The sequence below is a fragment of the Hemicordylus capensis genome, chromosome 7 (genome assembly GCF_027244095.1).
Source record: "Hemicordylus capensis ecotype Gifberg chromosome 7, rHemCap1.1.pri, whole genome shotgun sequence".
Taxonomy (NCBI): domain Eukaryota; kingdom Metazoa; phylum Chordata; class Lepidosauria; order Squamata; family Cordylidae; genus Hemicordylus; species Hemicordylus capensis.
This window is the reverse complement of record NC_069663.1, coordinates 19,969,895-19,988,383: the sequence shown is the minus strand read 5'-3', so window position 1 is coordinate 19,988,383 and position 18,489 is coordinate 19,969,895. Positions and strand designations below refer to the sequence as shown.

At 52.6% G+C, this 18,489-nt stretch overlaps 1 protein-coding gene across 1 annotated transcript; it reads right to left on the bottom strand.

The window, feature by feature from the left end:
* Positions 1–1,637: 1,637 nt before the first annotated feature.
* On the bottom strand, positions 1,638–17,838 carry LOC128332448 (leucine-rich glioma-inactivated protein 1-like). The gene is made up of 9 exons (XM_053266731.1): positions 17,634–17,838; positions 16,465–16,536; positions 14,873–14,944; positions 12,445–12,516; positions 11,815–11,886; positions 9,981–10,150; positions 9,243–9,407; positions 7,139–7,644; positions 1,638–4,908 (listed from the first exon to the last, which is right to left on the bottom strand). The coding sequence occupies exons 1-9, from the start codon at positions 17,834–17,836 to the stop codon at positions 4,603–4,605; spliced, it is 1,638 nt and encodes a 545-aa protein (XP_053122706.1). The 5' UTR covers positions 17,837–17,838; the 3' UTR covers positions 1,638–4,602.
* Between the last annotated feature and the right edge of the window lie 651 nt (positions 17,839–18,489).

Genomic DNA, 18,489 nt, shown 5'->3' with positions numbered 1-18,489 from the left:
ATATTTCTCCTAAAGAGGAAGGGGATACCTCCTCTTCACCCACACCCACTTAATGCACCACAAGAGTAAGAGAGGAGAGCCCAACTTCCAGAGCTGTGGCTGTTCTAAATCCCTGTGGAAATTGGCAGGTTGCCCCACTGCTTGCTGGAACTATTGGTCAACACAAACAACAAACTGGGTTCTTCTGCATGACCATGTGAGGGTGGACTGGAAAGGAGGCGTGCTCATACCCTACCAGAAGATCCAAGCCCCCAGTTGGGTTTACTTACCTAAAGGGAAGAAAAACCCAACGTGGGTCCTCCACTATCCCACAAAAGGGTGTGTTCGAGTCCAAACTGGGCCCAGACTGGGCCAGTTTGGTCTGGCACCCCCTCAGGCCCCCCCCCTGGGGTTTGATTCAGTCCAGGGGGATGTGTCGGACTGAACAGGGAGTGGTTGGGTTCGACCCCAGACAGTTGCACCAAACCGGTTTGATGTTGAACCTGTTTGTGAATCCCTGTCCCACAATGCATTGCGAGAGCAGTGGAGAAGCAGTCCTCCATACTGCAGCAGCTTGGCCCTGCAAGCCACAGGACTCTATGCTCAGCCTACTCACCAGTTGCCCAGGAAGACTTAAAACTGTGCCAGTGGTGCAGATGACCAAAAGGAAAAGGCTGGAGAGTTTTCTATTCTTATCCGCCCTCACTTTTAACCTGGGTAGCAGATCTGAGCTATCCCAGTTTGGAGCTGCTCCTCCTGCCTCAGGCAACCACAGATTCCTGGGTTAACCCCCTCCTACCCAGGAATCTGTGGCCTTGAGAATGCTCACTATGTTGTGACACACACATGAAATTTGGTTAGGAAAAGAATGTGTCTCCTAGCAACTGCTCCTGCAAGAGTCCTATGCCTGGTTTTAAGGACATTTGGTTCTAGCCTGGATCAGTCATAAACATGCTTGATTTGGAGCTGTCAACTCTGGCTGGAGCTATTCTCAAATTCTAAGCTGACTATATTTTTGCATCTGAAAAGGAATTACATGAGCACTTACATAATCTGGTCTGAGGCATCACACATCCCAGAAAGCTGCCTGTTGGAAAAGGACACCTTCGAATGCCTGTTGGTATCTCCGGATAGGGCTGAGAGAGACTCCTGCCTGTAACCTTGGAGAAGCCACCGCTAGTCTTTGACCCCCCTGCAGATGTTGGCCTATAATTCCCATAATCCCTGGGTTTGGGCCACTGTGGCTGGGGATTATGGGAGTTATCATTCAAAAACAGCTGGAGGGGGGGGCCTAAATTGAGCAGATCTGGCGTAGACCAGGGATTCTCAGCGTTGGGTCCCCAGATGTTATTGGACTTCAACTCCTATATTCCCCAACCAAAGGCCACTGGAGTTGGGGATTATGGGAGTTGAAGTCCAAGAACATCTGGGGACCTAACAGTGAGCCAGATGGACCAATGTTCTGACTCAATACAAGGCAACTCCCTATGTTCCTAGTTCTGAATTTTCCTTTTTAAAAGCCCTGTAGCACATTGCGGACATGGTTGTAGCTGGCAGTTCCTTAATTTGCCCTACTAGGGTAGCTTCCGCCATGATCTGTGCCAACCTGGCATTTTCAGCGAGGACAGAAAGCAAATAATGCAAGCCTTGAGCCGACAAACAATATACTATTTTTTATTATTATTTACAATGCTCTTACGTGGGATCCCAGTTCATGAATGGGAGACAGAAGAGGATATTCATCTACCCGTGATAGGAAACCTTTCGTGTCTTCTCAGCCCCTCTCCATATCCTCACAATTCCAAGTAACAGGGCACGGGGGGGGGGGGATGATAAAGACATTGGCTTGTACTTCCTGTAGCTCAGTGCTGCCCACTACTGGAGGGAGGTTGATGGGGTTGAACAAACATGCTAGCTATTTACAGGTAAAGATATTGACCATGCCCAGCCCCTTCTCCCTGGAGCTTATCCAGGCCTATATTCTCTTCTGTCCATCCCTCATCAATGAGCCCAACCTACCCTGTACCTCCGCAACCTCTTTTCCCCACCCAGATGCATGGGGATTCCTTATGTGCTTCCGTTTAAATTAACCAAATTTAAATTATGTGCTTCGAAAAGAATTCAGTGACTCCTCTTTTTTGTGCTTCCTTTGCAATTAAGGACTGCACAATGTGCAGTGCCTGAAATGGTAAGACAAACTTAAACTGTAGAACGGGAAAGAGCAATTAGATCACATTGGCTGGCATACTGTGCAACATTTAATACAGGAGCCAATATGTGGGGAGGAATGCTCATTGTGACTTCTGAGAGGCCCCCATCCCTATTGGAAATAGGCAACAGCACTGCAGTTCTTTCAGTGTGGTGTTATGCTTTTTATTGGCCTGCCCATTGGAACTGCAGTGGCGTCTATCTTGGGTTTCTTTTTTTTAGATTGGAGACATTTGTTTGGTTGATTGTTTATATCTATGTAAACAGATTTGGGAACTTCTGTTGGAGAGTGGTATATACATATTCGTCCTCGTCACATTCCAAATTTGCAGTGATGTTTTAAAAGCTGATAACCATGTCAAAACACAAAAACTATAAAATCTGAGTAATGTCAGAGGAATGGGAATGAGAATTAGCAGGAATGCTCTCCAAGGTTATTCTTGAACATCTCAAAACATCGTTACTCATTATTCCTGGAACTAGAGTTGCCACACACACACACACACACACGGAATTTTGGGTTTCACCAGATTTTAAGTATCTTACCCAGACTGCTTAGCCCACCCAGATGTGCCCAGATTTCAGCTTTTTTCTTTTCTTTTTAAAGCTAAACTCTAGCCCTGGAGCAAAACGTGCAGTCACTATTCTGCTAAAAAATGATTTTCAAGCCAATTTACATAATATGCAAATTAGGCACCCAGATTTGGAGAGCCAGAATATGGCAACCCTACTCAGAACATTATAAACAAGATGAGAGAATACAACAAATTTGTTAGCTAGCGCTGACCATACGTCTTTCCTCTGTGCAAAATCGAGTGCAATTTTACCACCATCATTTGTGGGTGGGAATAAAGAAGGGATGATAACACAGAGAAAGCTGTAAATGCAGCAATGTTATCACCTTTTTCCATCTGGGGGAGGGGTCTGCAGACGGCCAAAAATCACTGAGTGTTCATCGCCCAAGATGGTACTCAAAACCAAAATCTATCAGCCTGGTTCACGGACAGAACACATGTGCAGCTGTGCCAGACAGCTCCTGGACACTCAAGAATGACTCAAACACAGTTGCATGATGGGAGGGCTGTCGGAAATTATGAGCATCCGTTGCACAACTGGGTTTGCAACGTGTTTTACATAAGCAGCTGCCATATACTGAGTCCGACCATTGGTCTATCTAGCTCAGTATCATCTTCACAGACTGGCAGCGCCTTCTCCAAGGTTGTAGGCGGGAATCTCCCTCAGCCCTATCTTGGAGATGCTGCCAGGGAGGGAACTTGGAACCTAGATGCTCTTCCCAGAGCGGCTCCATCCCCTGAAGGGAGTATCTTGCAGTGCTCACACTTCTAGTCTCCCATTCAAATGCAACCAGGGCAGACCCTGCTTAGCTAAGGGGACAAGTCATGCTTGCTACCACGAGACCAGCTCTCCTCTCCCTTTTGTGAGGCTACACGCACATTTTATTACGAAGCAGGCAGAAGGCTGCGCAGTATGTCAGCCACATGAATGGCCACTGAATTGTGATCCAGGCTGTCCAGTTTCATGAATGCCTATCTGGGAAGCCCATTAACCACAGCAGGACTTCACTTCCACATAAACGTTCATAAGATGAGGCTTCCCGTCTCCTGGAAAGTCTACGATGGGCCTCCACTGTGGCTAAAGCAAGTGTCACCGATTTCAATGGCACTTGGTTGTAACGACTAACGCTGGACTGTAGGAAAAGGGTTTGTGTTTCTTTTTAAGCCATGCATTGTCAAAGAAAGAACATAGTAACTGGAAGTGAAGAAACCGAGCAGAACTCAATGAACTGTTGTTTCCGCCAACTAGAAAGTGAATCAAAGTTGAAGGGGGTGGGGAGGGGAGGGGAAAGGCAAGTCAATCAGATTATTCATCTGAGTGAGGATGAGAACAGATCTTAAAATGGAAAGCATCCTCTGAAGCAGGGACAAAAATGACTGGTCGGCAAGAAGATTCGGGCCAATTCCAGGCAGGCTTTGCCGCTCCAGATCAGTGTGCCCCACTGCCAGAAGATTTTTGGTTTAGCCCCACTGCAAAGCATGCAGCCCTGTGATTTCCAGCAACCACAGAGTCTCTTTATTCATGCCTAGTGGATTTTTGTGTGTGTGGTTTTTAAAGGTATTCTGATTACTGTTCGTGCTGCCATTCCTTGAACTCTCTAGTGATTGTTATGGCTCTTCGGTTGCCCGACTTCCACCCACTGCCTAGCTGTTACTCCGTGCCTTCCGCCCCTGCACCACTGGAGAATCACATTCAACAGCGTCTGCTTCCTGTGCTGTCCCCCTAGTGGCTGGCTCTGGCACTGCACTTCCCCCAGCAGCTGGCTCCGCCCCCTGCACTTCCTCTCCCCCTGGCAGCTGCCTTCTGCACGTGATGCCCCAACCCCACGGCGGCCAGGCTTCAGGCACTCAGGTCGATGATGAGGTGCCGGTAGATGTGTGTCTTGCCCTTGAAGCTGGAAGCGATGAGGAAGTCTTGCTTGTCGACGTTGAGGTGGGCAAAGGAGCGCGGCGCCTGGGCGTTCAGCTCCTGGAAGTGCTGGAAGAGTCCCGTGACGGGGTCATAGCGGTACACCTGGCTGAAGGAGTAGTCGTTGCCAAGGAAGGCGTAGCGGTAGCCGGCGATGCTCAGCGGCTGGAAGACCATGGAGCCGCGGGACGGGATACGCTGGACATCTCGGAACATGGAGCCATCCCAATGCATCACCTACGGATAGCAGAATCATTAGCACATGCTGTGGCAGAACAACATAGGAACACAGGAAGCTGCCATATACGGAGTAAGACCATTGGTCTATCTGTGTAGACAACACTGAGCTGGGTGGACCAATGGTCGGACTCAGTATACGTCAGCTTCCTATGTTCTAAAACCATTGCAATAAGTGACCATTCTTCCCAAGTATGCTACTCTGAGTTTTAGGATGAAGGATCGCACCCAAAAGATAAATACATCAATTTGCACCCACTGTCCTCCTTGGACAACACCACACTCGTAGGCAGGGCTGCAGAAGTCGGGTCCCCCAGCTGTTTTTGGACTGCAGCTCCCATCACCCCTGACTATTGGCCACTGTGGCTGAGGATGATGGGAGTTGCAGTCCAGCAAGAGCTGGAGGGCTGCAGCCCGGCTCTATGGCAATGGCAGCCTTAACCAGCCCTGGCCCCTTACCCCACAGAACCACCATGGTTCCCTGCCAGCAGAGGGCACTGTTGTCTTGCACACGCCTGTGCTCATGCGCCACCAGTGAAACTGGCCAAACGGCGGTACTGCAGCGAGCAGCTCAGCACCTGTCCGGGGACATGGTGGGCACCCACCTGGCCCTGGCAAGTCCCAGGCTCTAGCCTGTCTCCCTCAGTCGTGGGCTTTTGTCGCTTGAGGAAAGGCTGAACAGCTCTCCTTATCCACTTGCCCACTCAGTGCTTACTTTGCCTCCCATTAAGGAGCAAGTTGGGGTGGGAACATTGCCTAGATTGGAAGCAGCAGCAGAACAGAGGCAGCTGCCTTATACCAAGTCAGAACATTGGCCCAACTCACTTAGTATTGCCTACATTGACTGGCAGCAGCTTTCCAAGGTTTTAGGCTGGGGTCCTTCCCAGCCCTACCTGGAGATGCTGCCAGGGATTGAACCCGAGGCCTCCTGCGCTCAAAGTAGATGCTCTCATCACTGAGCTACAGCCTCATCCCCAAACAGGAAGCTGCTTCTTCCGGGTCAGACCCACCTCAGTATTGCCTACACTGACTGGCAGCGGGTCTCCGAGGCAGGAATCTTTCCCAGGCCTACCTGGAGATGCTGCCAGGGACTGAACCCGGGGCCTCCCGCATGCAAAACAGATGCTCTAACCACTGAGCTGCAGCCCTGTAGTTCAAAGATAGGAACACAGGAAGCTGTCGTATGCCGAGTCAGGCCATTGGTCCATCTAGCTCACTATTGTCTCCCAAGGCTGCTCAACTGCAGCACTTCTGCAGATGTTAGCCTACAACTCCCATAATCCACAACTATTGGCCATTGTGGCTGGGGATTGTGGGAGCTGTCGCTCAAAAACAGCTGGAGGACCAAAGCCCTGGTCTAGGCTGGCTGGCAGCAGATCTCCAAGGTTTCAGGCAAGTCTTTCCCAGCCCTACCTGGGAAGTGCTGCCAAGGATGAAACTTGGGGCCTCCTTCAGGCAAAGCATGCGCTCAACCACCACTGAGGTACGCCCCCATCCTCCAGCTTCAACATGGTTCCCGAGCATAGGAGAGCTGACCTTGCGGTATCAAGCATGACTTGTGCCTTTAGCTAAGCAGGGTCTGCCCTGGTTCGCATTTATTTATTATTTATTTATTTCATTTATATCCCGCTCTTCCTCCAAGGAGCCCAGAGCGGTGTACTACATACTTCGGTTTCTCCTCACAACAACCCTATGAAGTAGGTTTGAATGGGAGACTAGAAGTGTGAGCACTGGAAGATATTCCCTTCAGGGGATGGAGCCACTCTGGGAAGAGAAGAAGGTTCCAAGTTCCCTCCCTGGCAGCATCTCCAAGATAGGGCTGAGAGAGACCTTGGAAAAGCTGCTGCCAGTCTGGGTAGAAAATACTGAGCTGGATGGACCAATGGTCTGACTCAGTATACAGCAACTTCCTATGTTCCTATGATCAGCAGTGCTGAGCTAGATGGATCAAAGGATTTATTTTGGATTTATATCCCGCTTTTCCTCCAAGGAGCTGTACATGCTTATTTTCATCCTCACAACAAACAACCCTGTGAGGTAGGGTAGGCAGAGAGATGCATGACTGGCCCAGAACCACCCAGTGAGTTTCATGGTTGAATGGGGATTTGAACTCCAGTCTTCCCACTCCTAATGCAACATTCTAATCACTATGCTATGCTGGCCATCCCAGTATATGACAGCTTCCTATGTTCCTATGAGGAATCGGCTGCGATCCCCGGAGGAGCCTCACCTTGGAATCGCCGAGGAAGCGGGTCAGGCACACGTAGACCTCCTCCTTCACCTTGAAGTGCTTGACAGCGTAGACATCGTCCATATCGGGAATGTCCGTGCGGCGTACAAACTGCTGCTTGCTCCACTGGTAGATGACGGGCCGCTGGGAACTGCTGGCCAGGATAAGGTGGGGCTTGCCGGCGATCTCCAGGAACTCAGCGTCCGTGTCACGGTACCAGGGGTGGAGTGACTGGTTGGAGTAGAAGCCGTGGCCGTTCCAGCGGTACAGGGTGGTAGAACCGGCTTTGGAGCTGTCGGCCATGATGAAGTACCAATTGCCCTCCACGCGGAAGACCTCGATGTCATTGGGCTTGCGGATGCGCGAGCCCTCGATGGCCTGCATGCGCAGGAAGCGCCCGGTGGCTTCGTCCCGCTTGTAGATGTGCGAGCCTCCAAAGAGCTGAGCCACCACCACAAAGAGCTGGCTGTCGATCACCAGAGGCTTGCAGACCACGGTGGACGAGCCTAGGGAGAGGACAGCGTGAGGAACAGAGTGAACAGGCTGTGGGAGGAGAGCTGGTCTGGTGGTAGCAAGCATGGCTTGTCCCCTTAGCTAAGCAGGGTCTGTCCCGGTTGCATATGAATGGGAGACTTGATGTGTGAGCACTGCAAGATATTCCCCTCAGGGGATGATGGTGCCACCCTGGGAAGAGCATCTAGGTTCCAAGTTCCCTCCCTGGCAGCATCTCCAAGATAGAGCTGAGAGAGATCCCTGCCTGCAACCCTGGAGAAGCCACTACCAGTCTGGGTAGACAATACTGAGCTAGATGGACCAAGGGTCTGTCTCAGTATATGGCAGTTTCCTATGTAACAGAGATCTGTTTGTTTCCGTGGAACTTTCTGTCCTGACCTCAGATCCAAGACCTCCCTTGTTGGGGGAAATAGAAGGACTGTTCTGTTCCAGGAATGAAACAGGATGGGAGGAACTTAGGGTCCAGACCCTAGACCAGGGGTTCTCAACCAGCGTTACTCCAGATGTTGCTGGACTACAATTCCCATCACCCCTGCCACCGTACACTGTATCTGGGGATGATGGGAGTTGGAATGTAGCAACATATGGGACCAGTTAGGAATCCTTGTCCTGGACGATCCCATGCCACTGGGATTCCCCACATCAGAACCAAGAAAACCAGTGCAGTGTATTGGTGGGAGCAGGGCTGCCCAATTTTGGCCTTCCTGAAGATGTTGGACTACAACTCCCATCACCCCAGACTATAATCATGGTGGTTGGAGGATGATGGGAGCTGTAGTCCAAAACCAGCTGGAGGGTCAAAGTGGTGAGGTCCTGGGTTAGAGTGCTGGACTAAGAACAGGGTAACCTGAGTCCAAATCCCCGTTCAGCCATTAAACCCACTGGGTGACTCTGGGTCAGCCGCACCTACCTCACAGGGTTGTTGTGAGGATAAAAATAACCGTGTACACTGCTCTGGGCTCCGTGGAGGGAACGGAGAAGATAAATGGGGGGGGGGAATAAATAAATGGAATAAAAATAAGGCAGGGGAACCTGAGCCAAAACCTACAGCAGGACCCTTACAGCCATGCTTTCGTCCTGACACAGAGGAGTCCCCTGAGAACCTAAGTAGAGACCCTGCAAGGTCATCAGAGCCAGTGCCTAAGAATTCAAGCAAGGCCCTTTTAAGACACCTTCTCTAAGGAAGGGGTGGAGCCAATTAACTCTGCCTGAGCAGCAGCCATATGAACCAGCAATCTGCTTCAGGAAGCTGCTGGAGCAATAATCTTACATTGTAGCATTGCCCGGCATCTGTGCCCTGCTTGGCACTAGCCGAAAAGCTGACCCCTTGCCTGGGATCTTCTAAGGTCCGTGGTGCTCCTGGATCCCTTCCTTCCTGGAGACCCTGACAGCCCAGAACAGGATAGCTCAGGGGTCTTCAAACTTGAGTCCCCAGATGTGACTGGACTACAACTCCCAACACCCGCAGCCCATGTGGCTTCAGATGATGGGAGCTGTAGTCCAGCCACATGCAGGGATCTGAGAGTCTCTGGGATAGATCCTCACTGTGAAATAGGACGGCAACCGTGGGAAAGTCTGGGCGGCATCTCACCGGTGATATTGGCATAGCTGCGGAACTTCCCTGCCACATGGTCCCACTCCAAGAAGCTGCAGCGCCCGGCAAAGGGCTGTGCAATCACCAGGTTCTGTTCTCCATGGTAGGTGAAGGTTTCCACGGAGAGCGACTGATCTGGCAGAGTATCGAAGAGAACCAGGTCTGCAGGGAAGAGGAAGGCAATCAGAACGAAAACAAGAGGGGCTCCCTGTCTCTAGGGATGTGCATAAATCGAATTTTTTGATTTGATTCAAATTAGAAGCAAGTTCAAATTGGATTTCAAAAATTCATTTTGAATTTGAATCCAATTCGAAAAGATTCAAGCATTTTGGCACCTTTTTTTAACCAATCAGGCGGCCTGGATGGTTTTTTAAAGGAGCCAAATGGCCCTCAATTCAAATGTCGAAAACTTGATTTGAATTCAAAACTAATTGCCCTTTTAAATGGTGATTCGATCCAAATCCGAATCACCCAGATTCGAGTAGAATCGATTCAGATTCAAATTGATTTGCACATCCCTACCTGCCTCCTCGTGTGGCTTCTGCTCCCCAGAAGGGAAAATGGGCTGGGCTAGAACACAGCTAAACAACAAGGACATGTCTAGAAGGGGTGTTTGTTTGTTTAGTGGGTCTTGGTTTCACATATTTATCCTTCTATGGCTGGCACACAGGGCCACAGGAAAGAAAGAGCAAGTTTTAAAAGGGAGAAAGAAGAGAAGACGTGGACGCAACATACCAGTGGTGATGCAGTTGAAATCAGCAAGACTGAGGTCACGAAGGTCAGTTTGGTTCAGCTCCGCGGGAGATTGACACTGGATGGGCTCTACCAGGGCATTGGTGTGGCTCACCCATTCCACCAGCCACTTCAGCTTGCAGTCACAGTGGAAGGCATTTCCCCTCAAATCTCTGCCAGGAGAGAGGCAGGATCATGACCATGCAAGATGGGCCAGGGTGGTCTCAAGCTTTTGTGGGGATCAGGGCAAAAAATTAGTGTGTGGGCCTCCCCCCCCATGATGAATCAATGTTGTTTTGGCCCTGCCAGAGGAGTCTCCATTGCTGTGCTGTAGTGTGGGGCAGTGTTCTTGGCAACATCTGGGAATCCCTGTTACAGACTACAACTCCCAGCATCCCCAGTTGCAAGAGCCTTTGGCAGTGGATTCTGGGAGTAGCAGTCAATGATATCTGGGAATCCCTGTTACAAAGAAGGCTGCCCCACACTACAGCACAGCAATGGAGACTCCGCCCCCAAACAAGGCAGAGCCTCCGTAGGTGCTGGGTCCTGGGAACTCCCTGCCTCAGGCCCCTCTTGAGATAGCCCTAGAGCAACCCAAAGTGGCCAACGTTGGAATTATAAAGGAGCCCAGCTGCCCAAAGCCTGTGGACTACTTTGCTTTCATTCCGCCCACAACCACCTATCTGGACAGGCAGCTTTGTTGAAATGGTTCAGAAGACAGTTTCTAGCCTTCATGACAACACAGAAGATCTTTAAAGATTATGGCTAGATTGCAAAGGTTTCTAAGGTTGGAGAACTCCTGGGTGGGGCTTTCAGGATTAAGAAAAGACTTTAACAAACCTTTCGCTTAAATTCCTAATCTGTAAAAATAAGTAATCCATCAGCTCCTTGCAGACATCCACTATCCTGTATCTCCTTCCCTATTTCTACTCGGCTCCTGCGTGTGAAATTAAGCCAGGATTCTGAATACAGCTTGGGTGGCACTGTTTTGGACTGTGGCCTCCTTGAGCCGCTGGGCCTTCAATTAACCAAACAAAATATAAACTCAGCTCAGGTGGAACTTGTGGAATTTTTGGCTGGAATCGCCACTTTTTATTTGCAGTTATTTGCTAACTTGGCAAAGAGGCACCTGTTAATGTGGTGATTCTCTTTATTTAGCAGGGGGAGAGTAACTGGCCCTGTCCACCCCCAGCACAGTGCCTCCAGTGACTGTTGCTGGTGTCTATCTTATGCTGGTGGGGATTATGGGAGTTGTAGTCCAAATACAACTGGGGGGGGCTAAGTTGAGCAGGCCTGTGCTAAAGGGACAGTAGGGACGTAGTTGTGGAACTCCCTGCCCCCCGAGTACAGCAGGGACACAAAGCCCTTCGCTTTCCAAATGGAACCAATACGCTGCTCTTGCTATTCCAACAGTTTGTTGCATAATTAAATACTGGACGACAACTGATTTTATCATCACCACCATTCGTGGTTGATTATCCACAAGGTTGCTTTTCTGGGTGGAGAACCACATGAGGCTCAAGCTCTGTCTTGCTAGAGAACTCCCCACGATTGCAACGATCTAAGCCGGGGTGGAGGGTGGGGCAGGGGCGCTACGGGGCGTGGCTGCCAGGGCTGACCTGGCTACGGGGACTGCCATGGAGAGCATCTGCACTTCTGAATTTGTGCCTGTCCCACCGACTACAGCTCCCATCACCTTTTGGCCCCTTGGCCATTGTAGCCGGGGATGATGGGAGTTGTAGTCCACCACCACCTGGGCACCCAAGATTGGAAACCTAAACTAAACCCATGCCCATAGCCCCTGCTGCCACCTTTCCCCCCCTTGCTTCACACTCACACTGTAGTCAAAGCATCCAATCCCCGGAACAGGTGCCTTGGCAAAGTCTGCAGGTTATTGTTGGCCAAATTCCTGCAGGGAGAGAGGAAGGGGGGGGCGACTTAGAAGGGAGGTGATGGACACACTGAGGTCATTCAGACAATCAAAAACTGTGTTATACCCTGGGGTTTGGGAGCTTGCAATTTTCCCAAGTTGTGTGGGAGCAAGGTGGGAGGAGAGCCTGGGTAGAAGCAATTGTGTGGGAGCAAGGTGGGAGGAGAGCCTGGGTAGAAGCGATTGTGTGGGAGCAAGGTGGGAGGAGAGCCTGGGTAGAAGCGATTGTGTGGGAGCAAGCTAAGGGGAGAACCTGTGTAGAAGAGATTGTGTGGGAGCAAGGTGGGAGGAGAGTCTGGGCAGAAGCGGAGGGCAGTGTTGAGTAACAGCTAGAAGGAGATAAGGCAGAGTGGGAGAAGAGGAGGACCAGAAAGGCTCAGGGTTGTGGGAAGCAGTGACAAATACGATACACAGGGGTCTGGCGGTGGAAGGGGCTACTGTGCACTTCGAATGACAGAGCAGGGCAGGGATCTGGGAGTGTGTTCAAGGATCACAAATTTCGGTGGGGATTTGGGAGGGTGTTGAAGAATCACTCACAGGTGAAGAAGGCCCTTGAGCCCTCGGAGAGCATTCTTGGAGATGGCTTTCAGCTTGTTGTGCTCAATGAACCTGCAAGTGGAGAGGAGACCCCCTTTAAGACACCAAGAGAGCACAAAGCCCATTCCAGAAACTTTAGTGATGTCTGGGGTGGCTCTTTTTCAAAACCTAAAATTGCAACTCTCATCAGTAAAGTTGTAGAATTATCTAAGCATGCCTTCTGAAAAGGAACAGCCTGTTTGCAGAAATACCCATGAAAGCATGGTTGAAGAGTTCGGTGTCACAACAGACGTTGCATTTGAACATAAATGGGGTTAACAGGTACTCCCTCTCCTCAGGAAACCCTGGGAGCTATAGTCTGGGGGGCAAAGAGGGTTAGGGATGTGCACGGAACTGGCGACTGCCAGTTTGAAGGTGAGGGGGGACACCTTTAAGGACTGGGGAGGGCGCTCTCCCCCCCCCCGTTTCCCCCACTGGCACTGTGTGCAAAATTGGTCCCACGGGGTGGCTGCGTACCTCCTTGCCGCCCCGGTGTGTCATGGGCCGGAAGTGCCCAGTACGACGTGTGTGCGAGCATGACATACACACGCACATCGCAGCGTGCGCATACGCACCGGGCACTTCCAGTCCCTGACACGCCAGGGCAGCAAGGAGGTACACTGCCATCCCACAGGACCGATTTTGCACACAGTGTCACGGCCAGAAATGCGGCCGGGGCGGGGGAGGATGTAAGAGCACCCTCCCCAGTCTTTAAAGTTATCCCCCCCCCAACCTTTGAACTGGTTCCAGTTCAGAGGTCCGTAAAAGAGCCTCCAAACTGGTTCCGTGCACATCCCTAAAGGAGGTCTCTAACAGAAAATTCTCAGCACCTTATTAAACTACAATTCCCAGGATTCTTTGTATTCCCTCCGGATATACAACATCTGTAGCCAAGAGTTGAAGTTAGGTGGCGGATGTTCGGAGGCAAAGGGAAGTGCAGCTCAGCGACCCAGTATTGGCAGGTTTACACATCAGGAGAGGGGCAGGAATACCGACTCACACTGGGAGTGCACGCTTGCTGGGAGCTTGCAGTTCACACCAACTGGATTGGCTGCTGGTCATCTGAACCCACCTTGTGTGGACGAACCCTCTGTGCTCACGTGCTTCCTTCTCCTCTCATGTACCAATTCCCTCAGGATTCAGCAGCAACCCGTAATTTGCTGGTACATCTAAACTGGGCAATCAATGGTTTGCACAAACCATGTTGCCCTCAAACCAGGATTGGCAACCATGGTTTGAACTGGCATTGGGATCCTGGTTTGCAGCAAACCATGGATCATTCACTCCAGCTGTTAACAGTCAACTGTGGTTTGCTGTTAAGTTGGAAGTGAAGAATAAAATCAGAGAGCATGATGGGAGGAGGGTAAAGAGCAGGAAGTGAGGGAGCAGAAGACTTGTTCATGTAGCGCCACGTGAACGAACCCAGAGAGAGAACTCAGAGTAACGCTGGGGCTATTCCCACGATCGGGGAAAATCAGGCTAGGAAAGTCTAGCCTGATTTTTCCCGATCATCAGAACCCCTGCCCCCAAACCAGGTTTGTGGAGCGAGCACCGGAGGGGAGGCGAAAAGCCGCCTCCCAGCTTCGGGGGTCTCGCCAATCGGCCCCCGCTCCCCCCAGCCCCGTCTTGGAGACGGCAATCGTGTGGGCGGCCAATCCGGCTGCCCAGGGCTCTCTCCCCACTCATGAGCGGCTTAGCCCACTCTTCCCGCTCACTGCCACAAACCGGGTCTCACGGATCGTGAGACCCAGCTCATTGTCTTCTTGGAGTATGAACCCTTGCTTCACAGCCTCAAAAGGACACCTGTATTATCGTTTTGGTAATCTGCAAATATACAGACATGTTATTTACAATGCAATTAAGAGGAACAAATTAAAGGGCAAATGAAAAATCAACTAACATTTTTCCATTGGCCAACTACCCTACTTGAATATAAGTTTAAGTTGCCTCCTAAATGTGGCAAAGAGCCAGTGTGATGGAGTGGGTTAGAGTTTGGACAAGGAGCGGGAAGACCCGAGTTCAAATCCTTATTCAGCTATGAAACTCACGGGGTGACTCTGGGCAAGTCACATCTCTCAGCCTAACCTACCCCACAAGGCTGTTGTGAAAATAAATATAACCATGTAGACTGCTTTGGGCTCCTTGGAGGAAGAACGAGCTATATATGTAGTAAATCAATAAGATCACGGTATCCTGCACATTTCCCATGCGACCCCATCACAATCCCCCAAACTTTTGAACCCATTGCCTTTATAAGCTTACCCTTGCACAGACTTTCCCCATCCATCCATCCTGGATGCCGCAAGACATCCGTGACACCCCCGCCCCCGTCCCAAAGGTGCATGCTTGCCCCCACACCTGACCCCTGCACCCCAACATGTACACTCACATATACTCCAGGTGTACGAGTCCCACAAAGGCGTCGTCACGGATCAGTTCCAGGGAGTTGTAAGCGATCAAGCTAGGGGGGTTGTGGGGGAGAAGCAGGCAGGTCAGACACTGGGAAATACAAAGGGGGCAACCAAGTTTGGGGTCAGAAGAACACAGATGGGGTGGGATTCACATCCCAAAGGATTAGATCGCCCTGAAGGACAGCAGGGACTCATTCTCCCGATGATGATTAGGCTAGGAGAAGCCTCCTCCTCTAACTTGGGGGGCTCGTTTTCCCCGACTGATTGCCTGCGAGTTAACACAAGGCAGGGCGGGGTGTTTATTTGTATGCTAAGCCCCAGTTGGGTAGGACAGCCTTAACCCCTACCTCGTTCTCTGGATCTTCCCTGCCACTTTATCTTCGCTCAGAGGTTCCCAGTGTTGGGTCCCCAGATGTTGCTGATTTTACAACTCCCATCACCCCTAGCCAACATGGCTGAAGACAGGGGATGATGGGAGTGGTAGTCCAGCGACACATGGGGATCCTGAGTAAGGGGTGCTTGAGCGACCCAGCTGGGGCTTTGTACACAAAGAAGCTCTCCGAACTCCTCCGACGTCACTTTCATCTAACACACGCTCAAATATCGGGAGTGCGCAGAGCTCCTGAACTAGAACCATCATCATCAGAATGAGCCTTAGGTGTTCTCAGGACTCGGGGAGACAGGAGAACAACGTTCACGATCACTACTGACTTGGAGAGCTTCAGCATTTCAAGGCTTGATGTCCATGCTATGGGCTGAAGATGAGCTGGGGCTGGTGGCAGGGGGGTGCGGGGACACACTGTCCCACTGGCATTGGGACATCTGCAGTTGGGAGGCGAGCAGCATGAGTGCGAAACGAGCCAAGAGGCACCTTTTAAAAGTGGCAATTATTCTTTCTGGAGCAGGGGGAGAGCAACTGGCCCTATCCACCCCCAGCACAGTACCTCCAGTGGCTAGGGATTGATAGGGCCAGTTGCTCTCCCCCTGCAAAACAGAAGAGTCCTATCTGGAGGGGGGGCACTCTACACACCAATACATCCCACACTCCTTTACACACTCATGCAAAGCTAGAGCCCATTAAACAGAACACATTCCTGTTTGCAGGCACAAGGGGATTCACACCACACAGGACACAGAGACACACAGGAGAGCTGGTCTTGCGGCAGCAAGCATGGATTGCTCCCTTTGCTAAACAGGGTCTGCCCTGGTTTGCATTTGAAGGGGAGACTGTAAGATATTCCCCTAAGGGGGTGGGGCTGCTCTGAGAAGCGCACCTGCCTGCTTGCATGCAGAAGGTCCCAAGTCCCCTCCCTGGCATCCCCAAGATAGGCTCAGAGAGATTCCTGCCTGCAACCTTGGAGAAGCCGCTGCCAGCCTGTGTAGAGAATACTGAGCTAGATGGACCAATGGTCTGACTCAGTATATGGCAGCTACCTATATGTTCCAGTAAGTGGGTAAACAGACAATTCCTATGCACCACACACACGCACAAATGGTGGACACCTGCAGGCATGCTCCTTGCCGCACTCACACACACCACTCCAAACCCCCCCGGTTTCCTGCTCCTTACAGCAACTGAAGCGAGGACACGTGGACGAAGCTGCCTTCCAAGATCTCTGTGAATCCTGAGCGAATGAGAGACCTGCACAGAGAGAGAGAGAGGCAGGCTGCGTGTGAGGCAGGATGCCAGCGGCCCCGGGAAACAGCACTGGCCCAGCAGCAGAGAGGCTCACCGTGACCCACCCCATCAGCACCCGAAGCAACGGCTGGGAGCTGCCAAAATCAACCGGAGATGGCTACCCAGAGCGATCGTGTATCTCCCTTCTCCGTTGCTGCAGAAAGCAGTCAGGAACCCAGCGGCCTCAGCTTGCCTGCCTCTATGCAGCGGCCAGAGGTGAATTCATTACAGCATCCTTGGGGGACCTCCAGCCCACTTGGAGCCGCTTTTGCTCTGTAACCCTTGGCATCTGCGTCCCGCCTCCAGGGACCTCGTTAGCATCTTGCTGGCTCCTGTGACCCGGCCATGCCCACGGGGGGGGGGGGGTGCCTCTCCCAAGGGTATCTCTCCCCAGTCCTCCTCAGAGAGGTTTGCACATTTTGCCTAGTCTTACGCCTTGCATGCCAATGAGTGGAGGTAGCCGCTGGGCTCATCTCTAGACAACCTGCCTGTAGGTCTGGGCTCGAGGCTCTTTACTAGAAGGAAGATTTGGCGGGGGAGGGAGCGGGAGATCTCCCAGGGCCAGATTTTAGCTCTGTCTCTAGCCTAATGGGATGGGGGCAGATAGGGATGATCCAGGGGGCCAATCCATGCGCCGGGTGTCTTACAATCAGCACAAGCCAGCCAACTGACACTTCTCCATCACTGCACCATCACCCCCACTCTGGTACCCCCCCACACACACACCAATACTGCCACCAAGACGCCAACGTCCAACCGAGTTTCCCCAAAGGCGGGTGCCATACCCGGGTGCAATCACCCCCTTCCAGTTCCCCCCACAGCGGCTCCAGCTCTAGATCTCGACCAGGCGACCCTATCCTCTCCCCCCCCCCGCGCAAAAAACCCCACCCAGAATAATAACCCAGGATCACGTGTCCAGCCCCTCCGACCCTCCTTGGCTGCCCACCCTCTCCCAGTGGGGGTGGGCAAACATATGCTGGTTGGGCGGGGGGGGGTGGCTCTTCTGACTCCCCCTCCCCGCCGCCCCCCACCCACCCGCCGCGCGCTCGGGGGCCGCTTACAGCGAGATCAGGTTCTGGGGCAGCTCCTTGGGGACCTCCTTGGCCCCCTCGCACAGCGCCGTGTCCTTGGTGCAGGTGCAGCCCCCCGAGCACTTCCTCTTCGGGGGTCTCCGAGCGGCGCTGCCCTGCCCGGCCAAGAGGAGGAAGAGCAGCAGCAGCAGAGGGGCGCCGGCGGCCCCACCGGGACCCAGGCGCCAGCCCATCCTCAAGCCGGGCGCGGCGGTGGCTGCTGCCGCTGCTGCCCGCTTCTTCCTCGCTGCCTTCTCGCCGCCGCCGCCTTCTTCGTCTTCCCGCTGGCGCAGGACGCGACGCGGAGCCCCCTCCCTGCGCGGGTTGGATCTACGCCCGCCGAGGCAGCAGCAGCCCCCGCCTGTCCATCACCGCGCCGCCGCCACCGGCCGCCGGTGCAGCGGCGGAGACTCCAGCGTCCGCCCGCCGCCCGGCCCCATCCGCCTCGGCTTGGCCGCGCCGCTGCCCGAATCCCGGCTGCTGCTGCTGCTGCAGAGACGCTCCCCGCTTGCAAGAGAGAACCAAGCCAGTCGAGCCGCGTTCCTCGATCGCGGAGCTCGAGCCAATCCGCCGAGATCGAGGGAGGGCTGCCAATCGGGCGGCCGGAGGTCTCCGATCTGCCCTCGAGCCCCGCTCTTCGGGGACCTGCTGCTGCGGCGCCGTCTTCTCCTCCTCCTCCTCCTCCCCTCGCCCGCTCCCGCTTTCGCCACGCTCGGCTCTGCTCTCTGCAGATATACCACGGCCGCGTACACACGCACGCACACAACCACACATACACACGCGCACGCGTACAAACAGCGGCCGACCAATCGAGAGGCGGCGGGGAGAGAGAGAGACTCAGACCCAA

Coding starts and splice junctions, on each gene's coding strand:
- LOC128332448 (XM_053266731.1), bottom strand. CDS start 17,836: ATGGGCTGGCGCCTGGGTCCCGGTGGGGCCGCCGGCGCCCCTCTGCTG. Junction 16,537..17,633: donor CCCCAGAACCTGATCTCGCT/GTAAGCGGCCCC, acceptor CTCTCTGTGCAG/GTCTCTCATTCGCTCAGGAT. Junction 12,517..14,872: donor CTCGTACACCTGGAGTATAT/GTGAGTGTACAT, acceptor CTCCACTTGCAG/GTTCATTGAGCACAACAAGC.